Source organism: Camelus ferus, chromosome 7 (genome assembly GCF_009834535.1).
Source record: "Camelus ferus isolate YT-003-E chromosome 7, BCGSAC_Cfer_1.0, whole genome shotgun sequence".
Lineage (NCBI taxonomy): Eukaryota > Metazoa > Chordata > Mammalia > Artiodactyla > Camelidae > Camelus > Camelus ferus.
Genome location: NC_045702.1, coordinates 7,315,807 through 7,336,845, shown reverse-complemented (window position 1 = coordinate 7,336,845; position 21,039 = coordinate 7,315,807). Strand labels below are relative to the sequence as shown.

At 37.0% G+C, this 21,039-nt stretch overlaps 1 protein-coding gene across 2 annotated transcripts in view; it reads left to right on the top strand.

Moving 5' to 3' along the window:
• The first annotated feature begins 1,324 nt into the window (after positions 1–1,324).
• The window catches only part of ZNF800 (zinc finger protein 800), a 45,239-nt gene continuing 25,524 nt past the window's right edge, over positions 1,325–21,039 (top strand). Inside the window, exons 1-5 of one of the 2 annotated variants that reach the window (XM_032483275.1) lie at positions 1,325–1,969; positions 2,467–2,585; positions 7,463–7,558; positions 15,929–16,072; positions 18,170–19,862. In XM_032483275.1, the coding sequence (XP_032339166.1) occupies positions 2,525–2,585; positions 7,463–7,558; positions 15,929–16,072; positions 18,170–19,862 (1,994 nt within the window). In that variant the 5' untranslated portion in view covers positions 1,325–1,969; positions 2,467–2,524. The remainder of the gene's footprint in view (positions 1,970–2,466; positions 2,586–7,462; positions 7,559–15,928; positions 16,073–18,169; positions 19,863–21,039) is intronic. The other variant, XM_032483276.1, reaches the window with a different exon arrangement.

Here is a 21,039-nt window from a genome sequence, read left to right as displayed (position 1 = left end):
TGTTCTGTGATGCTTCTTGACAGTGGGACATAAAAATGATATTAGTGTGACTAGCTGGTGTGTGTGTGTGTGTGTAGAATGTCAGTACCTAGAATTCCTTTTAAGTAGTTAATTTTTCCATCCTTTTCCTGTCACCTATAATCAAACTACAACAACCCCTCAAGACCTATGCAAAACGCTCCATTCAATATTTTTACAGTAACGGATCTACTACAAACTTAACTCTGAATTTTGAAAACGGATTTCAGTCACTCGTTTGCTCTTCAGAAATACATATGCAGCCTATTTACTAAACTTTCTTTTCCAGGGATCAGAAAACTGGCAACTTAAGTTAGACAACTACGAAGGTTTTCAGTGGATCTTGGCTGGGGGTTGGTGAGGGAGATAAAATCAACGGGCTTTTTCTTCCTCAAAATTCTCGTATTTGCTTCTGGAGCAAGAATTCCGACTGAGGAGTTGCGGTGGCTGGGGGTTGGTGAGGGAGATAAAATCAACGGGCTTTTTCTTCCTCAAAATTCTCGTATTTGCTTCTGGAGCAAGAATTCCGACTGAGGAGTTGCGGTGGGGCAATGAGGCGGAGAAGGTGGCTCTGCCGCACACAGGTTTGAATTTGACAGACCACTGCAATCTTCGGGGATTTTCCAAGCAGGCTGAGCGCGCCGAAGAGGCGAAAAAGTGCGTACAGCCCACGTGACCCAACTTCACTTTCAGGCTCCAAAAGCGAAGCGCAGCTGCAATCAATACCCATCTTCCATTAGTAGACTGTTTTCCTCCCAAGAACCTGCTAAAAAAACTCCAGGTGCTGAGAGACACACTTCGGAAATTGTTGGGTTAAAAAAAAAATTCCACCTGTACATTTATAAAAGCGCTAACCACCTTTTTGGGATCACCACTACGGCTTGCGCATTTGCGAAGCATGTTCCTACAGTTCCCTCCCGTGCTTTTCTAAACCTCCCCGTTTCGGTTCCACCAAAAAAGCGATAGCAACAGTTTGGTTGCCGAGGAGCCCGTCTCCCGGGCGCAATCGCCGCATCAGGGGCCTCGCACCTCTCGGCCCGCGAAGCCGAGGACTTCGGTTCCCCGTCCGCCAGCGGGAGGACACGAGGGCGAGCGGCCGGCCCGAAACCTCGGCCTCGGCCCCCGCGCCACCCGCCACGGTTCCCTCGCCGCGCCCGGCCCCGGCGCGTCGCCTCCCCACCGGCGGGGGAGCCGGGCCGAGCGCATGCGCGCGGCGCTCCCGGGCGTGCCGGCCACACTCCCCCCACCCACCCCGAGAGCTTGTCACTTCCTGCCCTCGCCCCATCTCCGTCCGGGGTCAGTCAGTCGCTCCCTGTCGCTGCCGGAGAGTCTCTGCTTCCCCCTTCCTACCCGCTCCGCGGCGGTGGCTCAGGCTCTTCGGGGAGGGGGAGACCGAGGAAGCGAGAGACTGGCTTAATAAAGTTTCCTGAAACAACAACTACTACCAAAAAGGGCCCGAGGTGGGGGGAGACCCCCATCCTTCCCCGCCCCTCTCCAAAAGCCTGAGGGACCGTTGCAGGTGGAGCGGCGCTTGGGGGGAGCCGGGCTCCGGCAGCAGCGGTTGCCCCGGCGAGGGGCGCCTCAGGTCTTGCCCGCTCCGGTTCCGGCTCCTTCGGTGGCGGCGGCGGCGGCTGCGGGGCGGTTCCTCCTGTCAACTGCCTGCGCCCGCGCGCCGCCCGCCCGCCCAGCTCCACAGCGCGGAGGGACGCCGTGAGCCGCCGCCGCCGTCGCCTCGGGCCGCGCAGGAACGTGGTGAGCTGTGGCGCTTCCGCGTCAGCGCCGGCGGGGACTCTTTGGGAACGCGTCGGCCCGAACCCCGGTCCCTTCGCGTGGTCCGCGGGGTCTGCGCCAGGTGGGGTCCCGAAGCCGCCTCCCACGCCAGGCTGTCCCCGCGGCCGCCCGGCCTGCCTGCCTTCCTTCCGCCTGCCCGCCGGCCCACCCTAGGAGTTCAGTAAGTTGGGCGCACTTGGTCGGGGGGACGGGGGGCTCTGCCGCGGAGACCCCGACGCACGTGCGTGGCGGGAGGGCGCGGCGTGGGCCCCTCGCCGGCGGGAGCTGCACCTCCGCCGCCCCGGCCGCCCCTGCCGTCGCGCCCTCCTCCCCGCGGGCCCCGGCGCCGGCCGTGCCCGCCGCGCTCCGCGCCTCCGTCTCCGCGCGCGCCCGCCCGGGAAGGCGAGGCCGCCGCCGCCGCCGCCGCCGCCCGCGTAGCCGGCCAGGCCCTCGCCCTGCGCTGCGCGCCTGGGGCTGCGTTTCCGGGTAGGGCGATGAACCTGTGCCGGAGTTCGGGCTGGAGAAGCCTTCGTGCGTTTTTCTTTTTCAGTTCGAGAGGAAGGTGCCAGTCGGTGGAGGGAAAGCGGAGGGCGGGTGAAGGGAACGTTTCTGGAAAATGCAGCCAGAGCCCCCCCAGGAAGTTCAGGGTGAGTGACTGATTTGTGCTTCTTTCAACAGCCAAGCCGCAATGAAGAGCTTCTTACAGTGAAAGGAAAGTAGGTCGCGCCCACTGAAAATGCCTTTAAGGGACAAATACTGTCAGACTGACCACCATCATCACGGATGCTGTGAACCAGGTACACCCCTTTCTTCTCCAGTTACTTTGCCGTGCATCAGAGCCACTCTGCCATCTGTTTTCTTCTAGTGTTTTTTTCCTCCTGCCCAAGAAGTCATTCTTAACTAAGCAAGCTATAATTTTACCCAGCATAAAACCAGTTATGAAGCTAAAAACTTGTACAAACAAGAGGTCTCCCCAACTTGATCCCTTAAAAAAGTACTGCAAGTGTCACCTTCAATCTTTTCCACAAGATCACTCACTCAATCCCCTTTCCTTCTCTTTCAAGGCAGCCTGCAGTTAGTAGTATAACCCTCAAGCTTTGTGAATGTTTAAAACCGAAGAGAAAGGGAAAAAATGGATAGTAGAATACTAGCATTAATCTTCGTGAAAGTTGTTTCTTTCAGACTTTTAAAAACTGAAAGCTTCTCATGCTTAAATAGTGCTGAAAACCTAAAAATGAGTTTTGTTTGGGCTAAAAAAAGTTTGTTAAACTTAACTTGTTGGAAGAAACAGGTTTTGCTAAGTGCGACCTCTTAAACTTCTTGGGCAGAACACACTGTATTGCAAAATAAAAAAATCAAGAAAGTTTGATGTGCTTTGTTACAGACATTTAGAGGTACAGCTTGAAGGGGAGTTCTTGAATACACATTGCCACTAAACCAACTAAAGGCTATTATTCTATTCTAGTTTAGAGGCAGTTGTTTATCATTATTTTTGACCTAAAAGTTATTAGGGCTTTCTAATACTTTGCTTGATTTTTAACTGCACTAACGTAATTGGGTTTGTCATAGTAGAGTTCAATTAAAGTTTTCTGATTAATGGGAAAAAATGGCAATGATAAAGGGGAGGAACTATTTTCAGAAAACTTCAGTATGGATGAGAATAACATTTGTACTATAACCCGTATCCCCTAATTTGCTGAAAGTAATACCTCATAATAAAACAGGCACTTCCAGGATGGAATCCAGTGTATTCAGCTGCTCCCTGACCTACCTAACTTTAACAATCCTTTCTACTGTGTATTTTCTGTACCCTTTCTACTGTGTATTTTCTGTACTTGAAGTGAAGCTCTATCACTTTAATTTTACCAAATATTGAATGGAATTTGCTGGTTTTGAAGTAGAAAGCTGTGAATATATTTTATGCTTATGTTCCACTGACTGTTACAGTTTTTTTTCTCAGAACACTTCAAGTCATTTAAGCTGAATTAATTAAATCATCTTATCAAAACATCTTGATTAGGAAGAAATTTACTTGTTCATTCCTTTATTTCTTTGACAAATCATTATCAAGCACCTGTTAGGTGCGAGGCACTGTTCAGGGCAATGGGGATATAAGTGGTGAACAAAACAGATAAGCTCGTTCCCTTGTGGAACTTTTGAGTGGGAAGAGATAAACAGGTAAACAAATAAGGTTATTTGTGACCATACCTTATTTAGTGTATGCTGGTAATTAAAGTTTTGTAGAGAATTTAATGTCTTTTTAAGGAGGTTTTCCAGAGTTGAACTTTTAAATGTGTGTTGGGACTTTTCTGCTCTTTTTTTCTCCCTCATTAACATAAAGTCAGATAAGTTGCATTAATTTAAAAATTTCAGCTTTCTTTTTCCAGAAACTTTCCCATGCAGTTTATTTTTCAGACCGTCAGGTCGAAAGTAGTTGGTGTTTTCTTTGCTTTTTTAGCTAGAATTAAACACTGTTTGAGGATTTAGCTCAGTAGAAACCTGGAAGTTTAACTTATGGGGTAGTTAATCATCATTATTTCAGAGGAAGGGTGTGCCAAAGTGGGAGGATGTTTCCAGTATTGAGAGGACAATGTTATGGTAGTTTTTAAAAGAGGATGCCCTCAGATGGAGGGAAGAAGACCACATATTTGAGAAGTTCTTTTAATGGGCTCTCCTGAGAGGCCTGTCCTCCTTTGGATTATGAACAGTAGTTGAGTTCCTGAATGAGCTCAGTGTGTTCCTGAGGAGGCCTTGATAGGATGGATCAGTTTGTAGCGAAGGGTGGTTTTATAAGCCTGTCAGTGTATGTAAGTTTGTTTTTAGTTATGTTTTAAGAAAGTTTTTGATTATAGAAATTTTCAAACATTCAGAATAGAGAGACTAGTATAAGGAACTTGTTGTAACACAACTCCATCAGTTATCAATACGTGGACAGTCTCTTTTCATCTATGTTCTCCCTTCCCCACAGTTCTCTTCACCCTCCAACTGCTCCCTCAACCTCTGTTATTTGTAAGGAAATCGCCGACATCATAGGTAGAAGACTCTTAAAGGAACTTGTTTTAAGGTAGCAGAGACCCTTGGAAAAGTGGACATTTTATTCTTGGCAGTGTGTTCTTGGGAGGATGTAAAGAAAGATGTTAACTTCTGAGCATTTGTGATTTTTGGCTGGAGGGAGATGCTATTTTTTTTCTACGTGGTCATGTAACCTGATCTTGGGAGGGCTTATAGGATATGTAAGAAGAAACTTCATAAAATATTAACATAGGAATTTTTTTTTAGGGTTACAAGTATGTTTTCAAAGGAAGAAAGAATAGTTTCTTACAGTGGGAACTACACAGATGTGTATACCAAATGAATGTGTCCACTCATAACTAAACTAACCCTGGGGTTATTTTGAATGGTGTCTTGGGATGTATGTTTATTCTGGTGGTAGCAGTGATGGTGATGGGTAACAAAATTTTGCTCTAGCTTTAAAATCAGATGTTGTCATGTGGAAGTGGAAGTTAGAGTATTATAGGAAGTTTTCTGGAGCATGAACCTAAATGAGGAAAGGGGGCTCTAAGGAGAAGTTTCCATTTTTTCCCATATTCCTTCCTTAGTCATTACTTTTTTTTTTCATTCTTCCTGTCTAGAATTTTTGCCACTTACAGAGCCAGACTTTGGAGCTTTTTTACTTCTTTGAAATTGTATAATTTCTAACCTATCTTTTGTAGTTATTATTTTTTGTAATCAGTTATTGGTTGTTATAATGTACAAATACTGGAAAGAGATCCATCTAATCCAAATAAATGATATCATCAGTCTATTTACAAACTTCTGCTGTTGTTTCTCTAAGGGATTGAATTGTGCTTCTCTTAGATTTTGGAAAAGATTTTTTCAGTTTTTAGTTTCAGGAAACCAGTTGATTTGTAGATGATGGTGATTGTGATAGAACATTTATTGAGCCTTTCCTGTATCCCAGGCTCTAATTTAACCAGTTACCTGCATTAGCTGATTGAATTCTCACACAACCGTATCATTTACTTTTATTATCCCCATTTTAGGGATGAGAACGGAGAGATCAGAGAGTGTAATTTGCCCTAGTTGTATCTAGTAAATGGCAGAAAAAAATTTCAGTGCAGTCAGTCCAGGTCTGGAGTCTTCTGTTCTTAATCACTGCAGTTAGTACCAATGTCAGATGTCCTCAAAATGAGTTGTGTTCATGTATATGTTCTTTAAAATATCCCAAACTGTCTCTTAAAATTGGGAAAATTTTACTTAATGGAATGATTTGGTCCTGAGACATAGTTCCTCCCATTTGTGTGCACTGAACTTAAGAACAGAAGCCTGAAAGAGAATCTCAGGCTGTGTCTATACACATAGCATAGCAGTCTTTCTCCCCCTTATCAGACAGCTAAATGCACTCCAAGCGCAGGCCATGAAGCAGTAGCAGAACTGAGGTATCCTCTCCTTATCTCCTCACATTGAGCAGATGATCTTGGGTTATGATGGTAAAACGTTGTAACATATCGAAAAAAGAGGTTAAGTGACTGGTTTTTCTCCACCACAACTGTCTCCTTATTTGATATCTGTTGGAAAACTCAGTTTTCCTTTTCAGTTACCTGTTTCTTATTACCAGAATCTAGTTTATATATATTTATACTGTTAATCTGAGAATTTTGGAAAGCAGGGATGATATAGACCTCTATGTATGAAAATGAAAAGTTTTTATTTTTAAAGTGGAAATATTATTTTAACTTATAATAAAGCGTTCTTTCTAAAAAGCACACTTCCAAAACCCCAAGGTGGGGAAGTGTGAGGCCGAAAGTTAAAATCAGCCGTGTATAAACAAACCCACCCTCACAGAAAGAACCTTTGTTTTGTTGGTATCCCACCAGACTTTTTGTGTTTATACTAACATTTATACATAGACACACATGTACATGAAATTTCTTTTCTTTCTGTAGCTTTTGAAATACATATTAATAAAATTGAGATCATATTCTATAACCTGTTTTCTGCTTAACAGTGTATCATTGACGTCCTTTGTTGTCAGCGCATATAGCTCTAGCTCATGCTGTGTAACAGCCATGAGATATTTCATTGTGTGGATATTTCATAACTTATTTGGTTCCTTTTGAGAGATTTTTAAGTTGTCTGAAATTTTCCCAGTTCTTTACAGTGCTGCAAGAGCTGCAGTGAACATTCTTGCACATCTACCACTGTGCACTTGGCCAGTTCTTTCCTTAGGCAGTGGTTTTTGAGTTTTGCTCTGATAATTGCCCAGGGAGCTGTACTAGATTGTCCAGAGTGGAATGGTTTTTGGAATGGTTTATGAGGTGTGGCTAAGTTATCATTGCCCTGGAATTTTGTTTAAATGTAGTAGTTCCTCTTCAAGGAGAATAAAAAGGCAAATATGACTAATATGTACATAATAATGCCAAAATAGTAAGATTTTTGCATTTGAATTTAATACATAACCTTACTACCTTAATTTCACCTTGAATTCAGAAAAATTTTAGTTATTTTTCCCTGTTATTTCATTTTGCCTTATAAAGATGATGGTGAAATTTGAACAAAAAGTATGATTGTCATTAATGTAATTATAGCAAACTATTGTTTTACTTCAATAGTAAATGATTTAAATAACCATTTTTTTTGTGGGGATTGGGGTGGGTGTTTGTTTTCCATGTAGTTTATATCCTGGAACCTGGAGATGCTCCTTTGTTACAGCAACCACTACAGACATCCAAATCTGGTATTCAACAAATAATTGAGTGCTTTCGATCAGGTATGATTGTCTTAGGATGTATTTTCAATCTTCACATAGTAGTTAAAAATTACCTAGAAATCCTTGGAAATAATTTAAAAAATAAAATATATACATTGGTTTTTCCTTATAGAATACTTTTGTTATTTTTAAAAAGTGGATGAATAAATATTGACTTGATTAGACATTCTTTTCCAGTACTATATGTTATATATTAAATTTTAAAATATATTTAACATGGTTTAAAGAAATATGTGGTATATCTGCTGGTAAAGTAGCTCTTTCTCTTTAAGATTCATTGTTATTTTTTGACATGTTCTTTATAAACTCTCAAAGGGCAGTAGTAAATTACACAGGGTTTTAATGAGCTTTGGCAGAGTAGATTATTTATTCAGAATGTCTGAGATGTCCGTTGTTCTAGATTAATTACTTTATCATGTCTGTTTATGTGACTCACTCTCTCCTACCTAACCCTGGAGTTTCAATATCTTTAATAGACAAGACAGAAAAATGTGTCACTCTAGCCCTGATATCTTCAGATACATTTGTTTAGCTTTTCTTTCTATTAGGTTACTGTAGTAAGGGATGTATACTAAGGATATTTGTGCAGTTGCAATGCAGTGCTTTAAAATAGGTGTTGCTCACTACATATAAAGGATGGAGAACTGCTAGAACTCCTGTGTTATCAGTAAGATCTTGGATTGCTGTGATTCTTGTCATCCACTTGTCCACTTCTTGTAGATTTGGCTTCTCTGACACTGCAGACTGTTAAGGCAAAATGAACAAGCAAATAAATACGCATGACTAATGGACATCTAATTGGTGGACACTTAAAGGATTAGAATTTTTTTTGTCATTTTAAAGCTTACTACATCTTAATGAAAAATTTCTCAGATTCAAAGGAAAAGATAATTTATATGCAACCACTTGTTTTGTATTGATGAGAAGTATTTTGAGATGCTTTTTTAAAATCATTGTAAAGGGAAATAGCATATATTTAATTTATTTTAGGATTCTAAGAAATAGATTGTTCCTTAATCTAAAATAAAAAGTTTATTTCTGACTCTAAGGTTCATTTCTTACACTTTAATCTATAGTCCTCATGGCATTACTTTTATGTCTATTTAAATCAGTAAGTATTATGTGTATACTGTATGCCTGTGCTCATGTTGGATGGTGGTATAACCTATTTTACCTTGTGTTTTGTTTTGATAATTGCCCTTGGTCAATAGAAATAACTGACATAAATTCTCCTATGGTAAATACAATTAAAATTTTACTAATCAGAGGCAGTATTTAAGTATGTTTCTGGCATAATAGAAGAATGGTTAGTTTTTATTTGTAGTAAGAGTTTCTGTTAGCTACTTTTAATATAGAGATAAAAATTCTTTTTGTTCTTTCTCATATTATGGAAATGAAGATAATAGCTTCACATTTAGTCATATTCCTTGGTATAAGTTATCTTTTTAAAAAATTCATAACTTGGAATTAATGAAGTTGTTTTATACTGCTTCAGTTTATTACAGTGTTATTTGATTAAGAAGTTAGAATTGGTTCTTTCATTCATGCTTTGTCTTGTAAAAAATTCCTTTCAACAAGATCCTGTACCCAAAATCTGTATTTTTTTTAAGCTTTGGAAGTTGAATATTTAAAAATGAAATTACTTGTTTTCTCATTGCACTATGGTCCTATCTGTTTTCTGTGTTTGCCATTTTTTTCTTACTGTCTGAAGATAAAGGGACTGTGAAACGGGTAACATGTTCTTTCTTAAATGTCCCCACCAAATTGGCCCTCTGAGTTTTTTTTTTAAGGCAAATTTTGAAAATACTGTAATTTAAATTCTCTAAGTACCCAATTGTTTAAATTAGAGATGATTTAGAAATATGCTGAATAGTACAAAGAAACAAATTTTGGGTTAATGAAGGAATTCTTTTACTTCATTAGTGTGGTATATCTCATAACTAAGTAATTTTAATTTCCTTAAGATAATAATCTCTTACATATCTGGATAATCTCAAGTTTCCTAAGGTAGCTCTTCTTTAGCACTGAGGTATTTAAGCCTTGGCTGACTGAGACCTTGGAAGGATGAGATGGAAGTTTGGGCCACATGTCTTAGGGTCTGAGATCCCTTCTCGTCTTGTAAATTTCTCCCAGTCTCACTTTGCTCCCAAGCAGGCTTTCGATGATGACTTTTCTTTCTAGGCTCTTTCCATTACAGCTGGGTCGCACACTCACACACATTGCATTTAAAGAACTATTCTTGTGGTGTTTTATATCTGACAGATATTTGAAGATAGAACTTCGAAGTCTGCGCTTTTGCTCTTGTTAACCTTCAGCAGCTAAGCCAGGTTGGGCAGTAGTAATGTGTTAGGATAGCTGCCTTTATCTTCAAGCTCAGATACTTGTCTTGATCTCCTGTATCAGCTCTATTTAAGAGATTTACCACCTCCTGCCTACACTGGGCTAGCTGTCTATGACTGGTATTAATTCCTGCCCAAGCTGGGAGTTTATGAAAGGCTAAGGAAGGAGTTGACACAGTTTTAGGCCTCCTAACCCCATGTGTGCTACACTGACTGCTTGACCAATTTTGACCCATTCTCTTTGCTTCACACTTCAGCTTTTGCTTTACACTTCAGCTTTTGCTTTGGACTGTTTTCCTGGCTTTAAATTACACATACTTTTTGACTTCTGATCTCTCTTTGTTTCCATCTGCTTGACTTGTAATTTGAACTGATTTTTCTTTTTAGAATAAGTAATATGTACCCGTGATTTAAAAAAATAATAGTAAAGAAATATAAAAGGATATACAGAAAAACAGAAATAAGTCTCTTTGTACAGGCAGCACTGCTACAGAGAATGTATCTTATTTCAGAGACCTTCTAAACATGCATGAGCATATAGCCCTCACTTTCTTCCTGATATAGACAGTAGCTGATTCTGCATAGTTAAGTACCTTTGTTTTTTTAATAGTACTTTCCACTGTTGTTTGACATCTATCTGTCCGTAGATAGATACCTCATTTTTTTAGAAGGCTACCTATTTTGCCCCACCTACAGATTTTCTATAGGTTTTTGCTCTGAATCCTGGCTTCAGGTCCTACCTTTAGTGTGCCCTGCCCTTTGCTGGAGTCATTTCTTGGTTGTGTTAGTCCTTCTAGGATTATGTCTGTGACTCTCTGGCTTCAAATTTCCTTACTTTATATTGACTTTTTTCTATTAACTTCTGGCCCCAAGTGGAAAGAAAATTTTAAATAACAAAAAAAGGTGTACTTCCATGAGATATTTATAAAATTGATTTAATTGAGCTTAATATTCTTTCTTAGTCTTCTGGTAGAGACAGATTAGCTGTGGAATGCCCTAAAGTTAGAAACAGAAAAATGGGAAAATGGAAGGATAATCATTTTGTCCAATATTCAAAACTGGTCTTTAATATGAAGTTGACATCTTTTTTTGAATTCTTAAAATATATATTATTTCTTTTTACAATATTATACAGTTGACTCTTGAACAACATGGGTTTGAACTGTGCAGATCCGTTAATATGCTGATTTTTTTCAGTAGTAAATATTACAGTATCAGACGATCCTCAGTTGGTTGAATCTGCGGATGCAGAATTGACGATATGGAGGAAGTGAGTATAAGGAGAACTGTAAGTTATATGTGGATTTTTGACTGCGTGAAGGGTTGGCATCCCTAACTCCTGTTTTTGTTCAAGGGTCAACTGTATTATAGAAAAAGGCTGCTGCCTATAGAATACACTACTACTGTGTGCAAGAAACAGCATCTTTTTTGAATCTTAAGGAGGAATAAATTATAGTGAAAAATGAGAATTGGCTTTGTGTGATGTTTGCTATGTCATTATCTAACTAAATTTAAGTTTGGTCATTTAATTTCTTAGAAGACTGTTTGTTTTTTACTGCTTAAAGCAACATTTCTTGCAGTTAATGTAAGCTGTGACTGGTTGGTGATGCCTCAGTCCTGACTCTATACACAAAAACTTGGGATGAAAGTATGATTTATGAGAGATAAATAAGAGAGTGCCATTTTATATGATGGGGATTTTTTGTTGTTGTTGATGATACACAGCAGTTGTAGAAATTTAAAATTAGACTGGATATTTTGGGGATGAATGAAAATTAGATTTATTTGTTTTATTTTTTGTTCTTACATTCATCCTCAAAGCATGTCATCTGGGGCTGTGTTCCTAGGAGAGCAGCCATTTATATTAGTCTGGGACTTTCTCAGGGGCACAGATCTTATCCTTCACTTTCATGTCTCCATGGATAACATTGTACCTGGTACTTAATAGGTATTAAATAAATCAAGACTCACTAGTTGGGCACCAAAATAATATTCTACTTATAAATTTATTCTAGTATGTGACAGTGTTCCATAATTAGTAATTTTTTTAACCACCCCTTGTAGGTGGTGGTTTTATGATAACAGTTTCAACTTTCTTAATTTTTTTTATCTTAAAGATGATTAGTTAGAAATTTCCTTCATACCTGTCTTGGAACTCAGGGGGTGTGACAGGAATTACAGATTTGCTTGCAGTGTTGAGATAGTATTGTGGTTAAACAGTCATCCTCAAGAAACTGAACTTATATGTGAGTCAAGAATAAAGCAAGCAGTATATCATTTAAAAATCATTATTGCCACAACTTAAAAGGGCCATTGACCAACATATCAGTATATTAAGGGAGAAAAATGAACTTATCTTTGTCTAGCACGGAAGAGTTAGAATTACATTATGTCAGGTGACTGCCATCCAAACTAATGTAAAATTCAATACTGATTCCTTTTGAAAAAAAATCTTTTAAACATTTTTATCAGTATGTGCAATGTGTTTGACATTAATTGATAGCACAGGATAAACCCTTGATGAGGTTTAACTTTTATTGAGCACCCATTATGTGCGAGAATCTGAAATACTCATTAGTTAGTTAATTTCTAGGCATCAGAAGCCTTCTCTTTGGAGGGCTTGTTTTTTGAAAGATACTGATTAATGATCTGTGTAGCAGTACGTGTGACTTCTAAGATAATTTAAAAACCTAAGGCAAGAAAGAGAGTTATTAATAGAGGGAAAGGAATAGTTAGGAGTAAGGCAGCATGGCTGGCTGTCTGTCATGGTTAAGAGTTGTGGAAGAACTTTTGTTGCTGTCTAAATGATCTTGTCTGCTGTTCCAAATTATAGAAAGTTTTAACTATTGACAGAGGCACAGTTAGTTGGCTGTGTCTAATCATTAAGTGAGCGAAGCAATCAGAAAATGATAGTTGATTAGAATAAAGCCATTATATCCCATGGGAAAAACAACAAAACCTTAAATGGTGACTGAAACTAACTCAGGAAAAAACTTCTGTCTGTATTTATGGAATGGGGGCACATTTTATTTTTCTCATTTGTAAAATATGTAAGCAGAATTGGAAAACCTTTCAGGTCCCTTTTTTAACTTAGCAGTCAACTTTACATTGACTTAAAAATATCTTATTTATAGGGAAGTTTTTAAACATAGGGAGGACTCTCCAATATGTCATTTAACAAATGCTCATCAGGCATGGTCCTGAATGCTGGGATACAGTGATGAGTATTAAAGATTATCTTCTCTGGCCTTTTAGAGCTTCCAGTTTAATGGGGATACAGAAAAGTAACTAATTATAAGATGGCAGGATAATATAGATATATAAGGTGCTCTGGGAATATAGGGGATGAATTCTTAACAAAAAAACAGGAGGGTTCTGAGAAGGCTTCTTGGAGGAAGTGACATCTAACCTGGAATCTGAAGGATTACTAGAAAAAAGCCAGACCAGGGAAATGGGAGAATGTTATAGGCAGAGAGAAAAAAACATAGGTGAAGGCCTGAAAAGTGAGTGAGAGAAAATTTGGTGAATCCATGGACCTAAAAGAAATTTGGTATGCCTGGGTCAGCACAACTGTTTGTATGTGTGCATGTGTGTAGGTGGCATGAGGGTGGTGCAGCATTTGTGATTGATGATTAAGGTTGATTAGTCAAGATTAGAGCCAATTTTTTTTTTGGATGCTTATTGGAAATAAAATACACACTCTTTACTGAATATAACTAACTCTGTAACTAAGACTAAATGAGAAATTGGTACTGTTTTTGTTTTCTTATGATTGATTAAGAGAACCTGATAGATATGTTTGATTTAGGGATGCAGTCTTAAATTTTTACAAATAACTTTTTTATGTATAACTTCATGTTATAATTTCTATTTAGATCTTAGTAGAATTCTTAAGTTAAACCAAGTTCAGATTGATTCCGTGTCCCTTTTCAGTCCTTTTTAACTATCTTTAAAGGCAGAATTAAATTGTAGTATGGGTCTAACTGGTCTTTCAATTTAGAATTAAAGTGTGCAAAATTTTAGTATGTTTTCTTCCATCTGGTAATGCACCGAGCTACACTTACTGAGAACTATATGTAGGTCAGTTAGAGAGGTTCATCTAAAGTATTTTTTATCATCAGCTTATCTCTCATAGTTTATGAGTCACTTACGAGGTTAACTGTAAACTAAATATGTTAGCAGTTTATTGCCATTGTATTTGGTAATGCGAAATGGACTACGAGGAAATGTATGTGAACTTACTTTTATATAAAGAATAATACCTAAGTTATCATCTGAATTTTTAAATTTTTAAAAATTTATGTTTTCTGATTTTGTAGTAATATGATCTAGTGGATCAAACCTTGAATTGGATTTAGGGAAATTATTTCATTATTTATATATATTTTTTCTCAGTAGAAACCTGGATGTATAATTTAATTCTTCTGGAATTTAGATTCACATTTTCTTTCATAATTCTCCAAGATAAGTTTGGTTTGGTTTGTTTGTTTAAGATGGATAAACCAAAGTGCAAAGATTGTATAGCTCTTTAAGGTCACACAACTAGATAATATCAGAATTGGAATCTCTAAAGACTTAGGAAAGTTCTGATAACCTGGTAATCTTTTTGCAGTAGAATTTTGAGGGCTAGGGGGAGAGGATATAGCTCAGTAGTGGAGCGTGTGCTTAGCGGACGTTCAATCCCTAGGAACTCCATTAAGAAAAAGAAAAGAATTCTGAGGGCTGACCTGTCTTCAAAATGATGATAAAATGGAAAATGGTGGTTAATACAGAAATTAAATGTAAACAGATTGCAAAAGATTGAATCAGAAATATTTAACTTTTATGTACCCTACAATACTAATTATGCTACTGAGATTGAGTTTATTCTCTAGTAGTCCCAGAGCTTAGTAGTCTAATGCTTGTTGAATGGTGGAACACGGTGCACCTAGCCTTAAAGGTGTTTTTCAGGACACTTGTTTTTTTCCTCTTTAATTTTTTTCCTCTCTAAGTCAGTATTAATCATTGTTTTTACAAGGCTCATTGATTAGTTCACAGTGCAGATCAATTTTGTTAGTTTACCTGTGTCAAAGACCTGTAGGAAGTAGTGACAGAAGACTTTCCATTAGTGTTTTATTCCTGGTAGATGTTTTTATTTTAAAGATTTTTAAAGAGTACTTGTTACCATTTATTTTTTCTCTGCCTTTTGATCTACTGTCATAATGCTTAGATTCCCTTGATCAGTGTCATTTCTTCAACGAATATTTATTGAGCATTATTAGAGCTGAACACTTTGTAGCTGTAAATAAGACAGGCTTGGTCTTGGCTGCTTTGGAGTTTATGATCTAGTTGAGAAGACAGGCTTTAAACTAGTAATTATATCAATATTAATTGCAATTAGGGTAAGAGAGAAAGGTTTTGAATAAATTTCTAGTGGTATTAAGAGGCCTAAGCAAAATTCAAAACCATGGACAAGGATTCTCTGTTATCACACTAAATGGCTATAATCCCATGTTGGCCCAGAACCTGAAGTAATGCGAGCTAATTTAAAAGGAAAGTCACAGACAATCCTGTGGCACAGTTGTGACCTTCTTTAAGAAATCAAGGGAAATGCATTACTTCGTGTTCACTTCTTAGTGCAAAAGAGAGCTGGAAGAACCAGACCAAAACTTCAGTGAGGGTGGCATTTAATTCTTCTCTCCCACTCCAGGTTTATTGAATCAGAACCTCCAGAAGTGGATTTTGTACATCTTTATTCCCAGGTTATTGTGATGATCAACCAGGTGTTGGAACCATTGTTAAGATATCCCAGGAATTGATGGCTCCTTAATTAGAAAAAGACCACCAATTTCAGCTGTCCTAATACCCAAATGATAGTAGGATTTTGCTTAGAACTTAGCTTGTAACTTAGTTCTGAGTATAGCGTGGTAGAAATTGCAATGTCTGTATTTGTTTTTGAAGATTGTTTTTGGATTGTCAACAGTAGTTACCCATTTTAAAAGTGCATGTTAAAGTTACCTTTTGTGTTAAATTTTCTTTTCTTTTTTCTCAGGAACTAAACAACTTAAACATATTTTATTAAAAGATGTGGATACTATCTTTGAATGTAAATTATGCCGCAGTCTCTTCAGAGGATTACCAAATTTAATCACCCATAAAAAATTCTACTGTCCACCAAGTCTCCAGATGGATGACAGTAAGTTTTCTTCATATATTCAGTTATGCATTTTACTGTGTATTTTTATACTACAACTATACATTTGTGTTAAAATGGTATTGGTATCTAGTTACAGATAATTTAGTGATGGAGAATAAAGTAAAATTCTTGACTCAATATTACATTCAGTTTCTTAAATATTTTCATATTAGTGTTTTTCATTTGGATTTTACTAAAGACATGTAAGATTAGATTTATAAGTATATTTATTTGTATTAAAATATTGGATATTGGTTTTGAATGTTTATATGAATGTAACAACTTGTTGCCAAATATGACTCATTATTTACTTAGATTCTCCTTAAGTAAATGAGAAGGTTTAAAATAGAGCAAAGGATGAGTAAATGAGTTGATTTGGAGGGAAGTGCAGAGAACATTAAAAAATATTTGTTATTCTTTCTAGTGTTTTCTGGGTCTTGATTTTAAGATCAGTTTTATTCTCAGTGAAATGTCTTAGATAAATCATTTTATTAGAAATTAGTTTGTGTTAGCTTGAGATGTGAAGGCAGGTAGTAGGCTAACAAAGTCTTTTTGGAACCAAGTGTATGCTGAATTAAGTGTATGGTCTCTGTATGATTAAGTTGCAGTATATGTAATGTATTATTTTCTTGCTTTAAAAACTAATGTAAATTCCTTAACATACTGTAATAAGTAGTGGGTTACTTTCATTATTTCTTGTTCAGGGTTTTAACTCTTGTGGACTTACAAAATATAGTACTTATTTTGTCATTTTGATATTACAGTTGCATTGTGGATTTTGTGCATTTTTAAACTTAACCTTTTTGGGATGAGAATGGAATGCAAAACCTCAAATATCAAAAGCACTGCTTTAGTTATTAGCATGAAACTGATTTAAAGTATATTATAGGACATAGATGAAACAAAAATTTCATATTTGTCTGGAAATTTTTCCTACCACTGTTAGATCTTAACTGTACTTATTTTTATCCTTGAGATATAAATGAAAAGGCAGTCTATAGAGATTAGTTTCAAATCTAACATCCTAATTAAAGAACTAATAGGAAGTTAGTTCATTTTCTAGTAGTTGTTTTTTAGTGTGGACTAAAGTTTAGTTGAATTGTAGAGGGAGATAGATAAATGGATGGATTTGCTGGATTATTGTGAACTCTTCTTTGTAATACTTGTTCTAGAAATACTTTTATGAAAGAGTTCTTCTTCTTATAGACACGACTTCATCTATTAAAAAGAAAGATGAGTAGACTAGTAGAGCTGTAATTAGGCATTTCTTGATTTCTAAGTAGATGTCAGATTTTTTGATGCTGTATTTATAGCTAGGTTTTAGCATTGTATTTAGAAACATAACCAGTGTTAGACAACTGTTACAACAGGAATATTAGGTTGCTTAGAGGGTGTAATTATTGCACAAGTAAATGAAACTAGCTTTGTTTTTGGAATAAATCTATAGTTTTTAATCATTTGTTATAATAAAATTGTGCCCTGCTAAGAAGGCATGTAATAGGACTGAGTTAAGCAGACACTTCTGTACATGACGATCATGTGATTCATGTTTACACATTTTTCCTGTAAATCTTTTTCATTTCCTGTAAGATGTTCAAATGTCCCTATACAATTATACTAGATTATTCATTATGGATTAAGTTAATAGGAATGCTATTATGTTTTCTAAAAAAATTATTTTTACATACAGTAACATTTTTCATGATTTTTTTTCATCTTGAGTTACGAGAACCTTGATTTGGCTTTGCTAGCCTAAAAAGTTTGGACTGAAAATATGAAAATGTTATTGTTTAGGATATCCAGGTGCTTAAGTATTTTATATTAAAGCCTTTAGATTAGACTTAGCTCTCCAGATTGCATCTATTTCTTAACATTTGTGTACCATGATGAGATTTTAAATTAAAGCACATTTTGGTTTAATTAATACTAGTTTTTAGCCTCATAAGGTATTGAAAAGTAGACAATGCACATATAAAAATAAATGCAAATCAGTAATATAATAAATTTTAAGACAGAGGTTCATAGTACATTTAAAAGTATTAGAGAGCTAGAGCAGGCTAATTATTTCAGATTAAAATGTTGTTTTTTCCTTAACAGACCTTCCTGATGTAAATGATAAACAAAGCCAAGCCATAAACGATCTCCTAGAAGCCATATATCCAAGTGTGGACAAGCGAGAATATATCATTAAGCTAGAACCCATAGAAACTAATCAAAATGCAGTGTTTCAATATATTTCAAGGACTGATAACCCTACTGAAGTCACAGAGTCAAGCAGTACTCCTGAGCAGACTGAAGTTCAAGTACAAGAAAGTAGTACTGAACAGTCTAAAACAGCTCCAGTTACAGACACAGAGGTGGAAACTGTAGAGCCTCCTCCCGTTGAGATTGTTGCAGATGAAGTTGCACCTCCACCTGATGAACAACCTCAGGAATCACAGGCTGACTTGGAAACGTCTGACAATTCTGATTTTGGTCACCAGTTGATATGTTGTCTTTGTAGAAAAGAATTCAATTCCAGACGAGGTGTTCGTCGTCACATTCGAAAAGTACATAAGAAAAAGATGGAAGAACTAAAAAAGTACATTGAAACACGAAAGAATCCAAACCAGTCCTCTAAAGGACGCAGTAAGAATGTTCTAGTTCCATTAAGTAGGAGTTGTCCAGTATGTTGTAAATCATTTGCTACAAAAGCGAATGTAAGGAGGCATTTTGATGAAGTTCATAGAGGACTAAGGAGGGATTCAATTACTCCTGATATAGCAACAAAGCCTGGGCAACCTTTGTTCCTGGATTCTGTTTCTCCTAAAAAATCTTTTAAGACTCGAAAACAAAAGTCGTCTTCAAAGGCTGAATACAATTTAACTGCATGCAAATGCCTTCTTTGCAAGAGGAAATATAGTTCACAAATAATGCTTAAAAGACATATGCAAATTGTCCACAAGATAACTCTTTCTGGAACAAACTCTAAAAGAGAGAAAGGCCCCAATAATACTGCCAACAGTTCAGAAATAAAAGTTAAAGTTGAACCAGCAGATTCTGTAGAATCTTCACCCCCTTCCATTACCCATTCTCCACAGAATGAATTAAAGGGAACAAATCATTCAAATGAAAAAAAGAACACACCGGCAGCACAGAAAAATAAAGTTAAACAAGACTCTGAAAGCCCTAAATCAACTAGTCCGTCTGCTGCAGGTGGCCAGCAGAAAACCAGGAAACCAAAACTTTCAGCTGGCTTTGACTTTAAGCAACTTTACTGTAAACTTTGTAAACGTCAGTTTACTTCCAAACAGAACTTGACTAAACACATTGAATTGCACACAGATGGGAATAACATTTATGTTAAATTCTACAAATGTCCTCTTTGCACTTATGAAACTCGTCGGAAGCGCGATGTGATACGACATATAACTGTGGTTCATAAAAAGTCATCCCGTTATCTTGGGAAAATAACAGCCAGTTTAGAGATCAGAGCTATAAAAAAGCCCATTGATTTTGTTCTCAATAAAGTGGCAAAAAGAGGCCCTTCGAGGGATGAAGCAAAACATAGTGATTCAAAACATGATGGCACTTCTGACTCTCCTAGTAAAAAGTATGAAGTAGCTGACGTTGGTATTGAAGTAAAAGTCACAAAAAACTTTTCTCTTCACAGATGCAATAAATGTGGAAAGGCATTTGCCAAAAAGACTTATCTTGAACATCATAAGAAAACTCATAAGGCAAATGCTTCCAATTCACCTGAAGGAAACAAAACCAAAGGCCGAAGTACAAGATCTAAGGCTCTTGTCTGGTGAGGAACAGTTACAGAGTTTTGCTTTTTTCCCCCCATCGAACTAAAAAAATCATTTGACCATAATTTATAGCTGGTTCCATTTTAACACATGTTTGCTTCCATATATCTTATGGCAGTGGGAACTGCAAGAGTGATGTGCATATTGCATTTACCTCTTCAGTGACCTTTATTCCAGTGGCTTGGGAACAAAAGTTAACTGCAGAACTTATCTTCCACAGGACGATGCAATGTAGTTATAGGTAGATGGCACAGGGTCAGTGCTTTCCTCTCAATGTTGTAAAATACATACATTTATATTGGCTTATGTTTACAATAGAAGTCTTCTGTTTAACTAACTTTGCACAGGCTTAATTTGATTCAGTGACTTAGTCTACTAATTAACGCATTGTAGGAAAGTTAAATATACTAGAATGAATTTGTGAAGGCGATAATTATAGGAAAAAAGTCTTTTGAGGCACTGTAATTATTGTAAAAATTAATCTGTGACAGCTAAATAAAGTGCTGCACTCAGAAAAAAAAATCCCCAAATTGAATTTAGAATGATTAGCATTTATTATTTACGTTTAACATAGTGCTTCCAGGCAAAAGGGGAAACTTGATAAAAGTTTGGATTTTTTTTCATTCTCCTTGGGAGTATGTGTTAGTTACTGTTTTTAGTTTTGATCTATGGAAAAAGTGATTATTTAGGTCCCAAATCCTCTTATTTTTACCTTTTTGTTTAAATAAACTTTTGGTGATCGTTTCAACATAGTGAATATTATTAAGTAGGGTTTTTTTGTTTTTTTTTGTGGTTGTGTGTTGCAAGAAAAGTAAACTCCCTATAGGGAAGAAAGAAAAAAGTACTACTTTTTTTTTAGAGGGTTTTGGAACAAAATATAGATTTTTAAAATGCAATATAAAATAAAGAGCAGACTCCCTGTACTTGTTTTTGCAAGTCTCTCTATATTTTTAAAGTTTACCTTCAGTACCTGTGTCCCTTGTATTAAGGCATTTAATATATTTAACTAGTACTTAGTTTTGGATTCAGGTTCCAAAGCAATATACTTAGTTTGAATGCTAAGTAGGTTAAATGTTGTGGTTTGATTATCACACAGTTTTTTATTTGTGTGGAAAACTTGAGATGAAACCGTCTTTTAGAAGTCATTTACTATTGTATAATTTTAAAAACAAGGTT